This window comes from Mycteria americana, chromosome 2 (genome assembly GCF_035582795.1).
Source record: "Mycteria americana isolate JAX WOST 10 ecotype Jacksonville Zoo and Gardens chromosome 2, USCA_MyAme_1.0, whole genome shotgun sequence".
NCBI lineage: Eukaryota > Metazoa > Chordata > Aves > Ciconiiformes > Ciconiidae > Mycteria > Mycteria americana.
Window position 1 is genome coordinate 753,105 of NC_134366.1, and position 6,496 is coordinate 759,600.

The 6,496-nt window shown below is 73.7% G+C and overlaps 1 protein-coding gene across 2 annotated transcripts; it reads left to right on the forward strand.

Annotated features, from left to right (window-relative positions):
• The first annotated feature begins 1,131 nt into the window (after nt 1–1,131).
• On the forward strand, nt 1,132–5,981 carry LOC142405160 (zinc finger protein 783-like). Of its 2 annotated transcripts, none has more exons than XM_075492116.1 (7): nt 1,132–1,394; nt 2,486–2,881; nt 2,977–3,103; nt 3,586–3,699; nt 4,254–4,364; nt 4,509–4,628; nt 4,747–5,981. In XM_075492116.1, the coding sequence occupies exons 1-7, from the start codon at nt 1,161–1,163 to the stop codon at nt 5,478–5,480; spliced, it is 1,836 nt and encodes a 611-aa protein (XP_075348231.1). In that variant the 5' UTR covers nt 1,132–1,160; the 3' UTR covers nt 5,481–5,981. The 2 variants fall into 2 exon arrangements, with proteins under 2 accessions (XP_075348231.1, XP_075348230.1); XM_075492115.1 differs by having other exon boundaries at nt 2,480–2,881; nt 4,747–5,977.
• The last annotated feature ends 515 nt before the right edge of the window (nt 5,982–6,496 follow it).

A 6,496-nucleotide genomic window follows, 5' to 3' on the forward strand; every position in this document is an offset into this window, starting at 1 on the left:
GCACTCACCCCGCGGCCCAGGCTCGCGACCCTCTGGTGTCACCGGGTGTTTGCCGGAGGGAGAAGGGGGGTCCCAGCAGCACAGCCCAAGGGCGGGGGGAGAGACACCCCCTCCCCAGCCCCAGCCCCAGCCCCAGCCCCAGCCTGCCGCCTGCGGGGCCGTCACCCTGCGGTGCCGGTGGGGATGCGTTGCCCAGCTGAGCGGGGCGGCCCGGGGGCTTTGGGCTCACGGCACCCGCTGGGCTCGGTGCTGGTGCCACTAGTGCCGGGGCTGGGGGCAGGGCTCAGTGCTGGTGCTGGTGTCGATGCTGGTGCCGATGCAGGTACTGGTGCCAGCGCTGGTGCCGATGCTGGTGCCAACGCCGATCCTGACACCGTTGCCGATGCCAATACTGGTGTCGAGGCTTGGTGCTGGTACCAGTGCCGGTGCCGATGCTGACACTGGTCCTGATGCCGATGCTGATCCTGGTGCCAGCGCTCAGTGCTGATGCCAGTGCCGATACCAGTGCTGATGTCGATCCTGACACTGGTGCTGATGCCAATACCGGTGCCGGGGCTCGGTGTCGGTGCTGATACTGGTGCCAAGGCTCGGTGCTGATACTGGTGCCAGTGCCCATATCAGTGCCAATGCCCGTGCCAGTGCTGATACCAGTGCCGGGGACGATGCTGATGCTGGTACCGGTGCCGGTGCCCATGCCCATGCCCATACCAGTGCCGATGCCTGTGCCAGTGCTGATACCAGTGCCAGGGTTTGGCGCTGATACCGGTGCCGGTGCCCCTATCAGTGCCAATGCCCGTGCCAGTGCCGATACCAGTGCCGGGGTCGATGCTGATGCTGGTACCGGTGCCGGTGCCCATACCAGTGCCGATGCCCGTGCCAGTGCCGATGCCAGTGCCGGGGCTCGGCGCTGATACGGGTGCCACTGCCCGTACCGGTGCCGGTGCCCGTGCCAGTGCCGACACCAGTGCCGGGGCTCGGTGCTGACGCCCGCGCCGGTGCCCGTGCCGGTGCCGCTGCCCGCGCCAGCGCTGACACCGCTGCCGCTGCCGGTGCCGGTGCCGGTGGCGGGGCGGCCGGGGCTGCCGGTGCCGGTAGGCGGCACTGCTCCGCGCTCGGCGCCGCTCCCCCCCGCCCGCTGCCGCGAAGCCCGGAGGAGGCGGATGCAATTCCCCGGCTGCCCCTGGCTCCTCGGCGGGGCGGCGGGGCCCGGCCCGCAGCGCGCAGGCACCGACAGCGGCCCCGGCCCCGGCCCCGGTACCGGCCCCGGCCCCGGCGCGGCGGCGGGCGGCAGCGCGGCCCCGCTCCGCTCCGCGCTCTCCCCGCCGCGGCCCGGCCCCAGCCGCCGGGGCCCGGCCCAGCACCGCGGGGCCATGGCCGAGTGGGCGCCCGCCCAGGTAAGCGCGGCCCGGCCCGGCCCGGGGCACCGGCACCGGGACCGGAGGCGGAGCCGCCCCGCCCGCGCCGCCGGCCGCTCCCCGCCGCCGCCCCGGGCCGGGCCGTGCGCCCCGGGCGGGCCCCCGCCGGGGCCCCCGGGCCCCCACCGGTGCCCCCGCCCGCGGAGCCCCAGCGACACCCCCCCCCCCCCCCCCCCCCCTGCGCCCGCCGGCGCCGGGCTGCCCCCGGGGACCCGACCCGGGACCGGCCCCGGTGCCCCCGGGACGGCCCCGTGCCCCTCCGGCCCGGGGTGGCCCCGTGCCCCCGGGATGCTCCGTGCAAGGCTCTGGCCCGGGATGCCCGTCTGTCCCCGGGGCCGCCCCGTGCCCCCGGCCGCTCCCTGCCCAGCCGGCCCCGTCCTGCTGCCGGGGGCGGCCCGGGGGAGCCCCCGCACGGGGTGGGGGCAGGGGGTGCCGGGGAGGAGGTTGCCGCCCCGCCGTCTGGCAGCCGCCCGCACCGCACGGCGACCTGCCCGGTGCTGGCCGGCGTCCCGCGGGGACAGCGACCGGCGCCGACCCTGCGGCCGCCGTGGCTGCGCTGCAATCCCTCCCCAGCCCGCCGGCCGAGAGGGACGCATCCTGCCCAGCCCTGCTGGCGGACCCTCCGCGGCTGCCCCTCGCCGTCCCCTCGGGCCTGTCTGCCCTGAACCCTTCGGGAGCTCAGGCCGGGCCCCAGCAGCTCCTTCCCCGCCCGGGCAGCACCAGGGGCTGCCAGGGGCGCCTGGGCTGCTCCGGGGGCCGAATCCCGCCCGGCCGAGTGGTCAGCAGGGGTAGGGCAGGTCCCCAGCCGCGCCCGGGGCCGGCAGGGCCCTTCCCACAGCCCGCGCCGGCAGGGCGAGGGCAGGGCTGCCGGCTTTGGGCAGGTGGGTGGCGGTGGGCCTTGCAGGCGGGGGTCCCCGGCAGGGTGCTGGGGGCAGCGGTGGGCAGCGGTGGCCGAAAGTCTCTGAACTGGGGGAAGCGGTGCCTGCCGCGGGGCCGGGACTCCGGGCGTGACCCGGGGGGACGACCGTGGGCCCCCTCCCACCCGCGCCCTCCCCACGGCCCAGGTGCAGGAGTGGAACGTGGAGGCCCCCCACCTGATGCCGCTGCAGCCGCCGCTGCTGCCGGAGCGGGCGCACGTGCGGGAGGCGCAGCTGCACTCCGCCGAGGCCTCGCTCTGGACCGTGGTGGCCACGGTGCAGGCGATGGAGAGGAAGATCGACCTCCTCGCCACCCGCCTGCTCAGCCTGGAGGGTCGGTCCGGCACGGCCGAGAAGAAGCTCCTGGACTGCGAGAAGACGGCCATGGAGTTCGGGAACCAGCTGGAGAGCAAGTGGGCCGTGCTGGGCACCCTCATCCAGGAGTACGGGCTGCTCCAGCGGCGCCTGGAGAACGTGGAGAACCTGCTGAAGAACAGGAACTTCTGGGTGCTGCGGCTGCCCCCCGGTCCCCGGGGCGAGGTCCCCAAGGTAACGGCTCCAGGGGGGCTGCGGGCCGGGGGGGACGACCCTCAGCTCCCCTGGGGAGCGGGCGCCGCTGAGCCACCGGAGGCTTGTCCCTGCAGGTGCCGGTGACGTTTGTTGACATTGCCGTCTACTTCTCGGCAGAGGAGTGGAAGAATTTGGAGGAGTGGCAGAAAGAGCTGTACAATAACCTGGTGAAGGAGAACTATGAGTCTTTGATCTCCCTGGGTAAACATCCCTTCTCGCCCCTTTCCCGGCAGGCTGGGGTGATGGCTGCGGCTCCCCGGAGGGTCCCAGACGTGGGTGCCCTGCTACCCCGTGAGCGGTCGGTGATGGCGCACGCCGTGGCCTCGGGGCCTCCCGTTTTGGAGGGAACCCTCCGTGGCTCGTGCTGTGCGCATGGGGATGGGATGATGTGCCGTGCCGTGCCGTGCCGTGCCGTGCCGGTGCCACTGCCACTGCGTGGGGCAGCCTGTGCCGCCTGGCCCCGGGGGTCCTCGTCCCCTAAAAGTGATGGCCCGGGCGTCTTGCGCTGCACGGGCCTCCGGCACGGAGGTCCTGCCGAATTGAGGCAGCCTCTCCACCAGGAGAGATGCCAGGGCCCGACAGCCCTGCGTGTCCCCCGCGCGTCCCCCCACGTCTCGGCGACGGGGAGGGTCAGGCGGGCGCAGCCTCGCCGCTGGTGCCAGCCCTGCTGTCTCCCCGCGCAGACGGTGCCCTCTCCAGAAGCGAGGCGCAGCCCCGCAGCGAGCGCGGGGAGGGACCCTGCGTCCCCGAGCAGAGGGAGCTGGAGCAGAGGGAGCTGCCGCCGGACGCCTGCGCGGGTGAGGCACCGGCCGGGAGCCAGGGCAGCGCTGGGTCCCCCATCCGTCCCCGCTGCCTCCCACGTCGCGTTTCCCCCACCCCGCTGCTCGCCCCAGGGACGTCCGTCCCCCTTCCCCGGCGGTCCCGGCCCCCCAGGGCCCAGTTTTCAAGCCGTGGCCAGGCTCTGCTCCCCGCTGTGTGACCGGGGGCCACCGCGAGTGACCCCAGAAAATCCCCCATGACTAACGTGCTGGGGGTCTTGGGCATCCGTCGCTGGGAGACCCACGCATCCCCCGCCGGCACCACGTCGTGGCAGAGCCCGTGGGCTGTCCCACAGTCACCCGTCCCCATGGGCTGTGCCATGGTCACCCATCCCAACGGGCTGTCCCAGGGTCACCCGTCCCCACGGGCTGTCCACATCTCCCCTGGGGGCGTTTGATGCCCCATAACTGCTGTGGGACGGGGATGTTCCGCACAGCCGCAGCCCGGGGCTCCCGCACCCCGAGGCGTGTTGGCCACAGGTTGCGCCGGGCGGCCGCAGCCCGGCGCCGGCCAAGTCTCTCCTTGTGAACAGAGTCGCTGATCTCCACCTCCGACATCCTGTCCCGGATCAAGCAGGAGGTGGCCTTCGTCGGGGAGCAGCACTTCACGGAGGAGCGGGGGATGCCGGCGGACCCCTGCGCAGGTGAGGCCGGGGCTGTGCCACGCACCCACCGGCTGCCCGATGCCGGCAGCAGCCGCTGCCCTTTGGAGCTGTTGCCTCCCCAGCCTGCCCGACGCAGGATGCGGCCCCGCTCGGCTGAGTCCCTGTCCCCGTCCTTCCCTGCAGGTGCGGACACCCTGATCACGGCGCATGACTTCTTGTCGTGGATCAAGCAGGAGGAAGAGCCCTGCGTCCGCGAGCCCTGGGAGCTGCCGGAGAGGGAGATGCTGCCGGGTCCCGGTCCCGGTGAGCGACGCTGAGCCCGGTCCCATGGGGCTGGGGGGGGGGAGCATCCACCCAGGCTGGGCCGCGGCTGGGGGACATCCCCGGCGGGCACTGACCAGAGCCTTTCCCTCCCCTGCAGCTGGCGAGGGGCTGCTGGTGAAGACGGAGGAGCGGTGCCCCCACGCCGAGCCCCCCGAGGAGGTGGGCTTGCCGGGCAGCTCCGGGGAGCTGCTCTTCCCCGGCACGGGCTTCGGGAGCCCCGAGGGACAGGCAGTGGTGGCAGCAGCAGCAGCGGTGGCTCTGCCGGCACAGCACAGACTGGGCAAAGCCCCAGGCTCAGAGCCGGGGCCGGGGGCCGAGGCGGCAGGGGTCCCCACCGCGATGCCGGGACCCGCCGAGGAGCGGCCGCACGGCTGCACCGAGTGCGGGAAGAGCTTCAGCGGGAAGAAGAGCCTGCGGATCCACCAGCGGAGCCACGCGGCCGAGCGCCCCTACCCTTGCGCCGAGTGCGGCAAGAGCTTCAACTGCCACTCGGGGCTGGTGCGGCACCAGATGATCCACCGCGGCGAGAGGCCCTACAAGTGCGCCGAGTGCGGCAAGTGCTACAGCCGCAAGGAGCACCTGCAGAACCACCAGCGGCTGCACACGGGCGAGCGGCCCTTCGCCTGCGCCGCCTGCGGCAAGAGCTTCATCCGCAAGCAGAACCTGCTCAAGCACCAGCGCATCCACACCGGCGAGCGGCCCTACCAGTGCCCGGCCTGCGGCCGCAGCTTCCGCTACAAGGAATCCCTCAAGGATCACCAGAGGGTCCACGGGGCTGAGGCGGGCCCCCCTCCGCTGCCCCCCCCCGGCATCATGCCCCCCGGGGACTAGGGGCCGCCCCGCCGCGGACTGACACCCCCCGGGATGGGGGCAGGCGCCGGCCACGCAGCTTCCTACCAAATACAGGCGCCCGGCCGGGGCGGGGGGCACGGGGAGCCCCGGGGGGGGCCATGCACCCCCAGGTCCCCCCACCCGGGGCCGGCCCCTGCCACGGACGGACGCTCTTCGGCCCCCACCGCTCCCCCACCTGACAATCTCGCTGCGCAGGATGGGGAGCAGCCCCCCGCCGCGTCCCCCCGCCGCCACCCCCCGCCTGCCGCTCTGCTCCCCGGCCCCCGCTGCTTATTTTTACTGCCCCCCGCCCCGCGCCGTCCCGCTCTGTACAGTGCTTGGGGTGTAGTTTTGTATGGACGATGCGATACGGAATAAAGTCACGCTGGGCTGCAGCGCCTTCGCCCCCTGGCCCCGCGGGGTCCCCCCTCTCCCCCGGGTCCTGCGCCCAGGCCGCACTCCTGCCCCGTCCCGGCGGTCCTGCACCCAGGAAGGCAGCGGCAGCGCCCGCAAGCTCAGGGGTGGGGAAGGTGGGGAAAATCGCGGCACGGCACGGGGCGTGGGGCAGTGGGAATGGCAGTGCCGTGCAGCTGAGGGGTGCGGGGGCTGCCAGCGGTCCCGGTGTCACCGGCTGCGGGGGCCTTGTGCCGGCAGGGCTGTGCGGAGACCCCCCAGAGCAGGGAGTGGCTGCACCCACGGGTGAAACCCTGCAGGGCGAGGGAAGGCCGGGACACGATGCTCCAGGGCGTGTGGGCACGTGCGTGCGCAGCAGCCGTGGGTGTGCGAGGGCTGCCGGGAGCGGCCGTGCTCCCTGGGGAGGTGCGGGTCCTGGGTGTCCCCGGGCAGCTGCAGCCCCTGACCCATTAGGGATGACCCCCACCTTGTCAAACCCCTTCTAGCTTCTCTGATTCCCGACATTTCCTCATTTTTTCCTGCCTTTTCCCCGACATTGGTGGGCAGCAGGCCGTGGCCAAGCCCTCCCCCGGTGCACGGACCCCGTGTCCACCTCCCTGCGC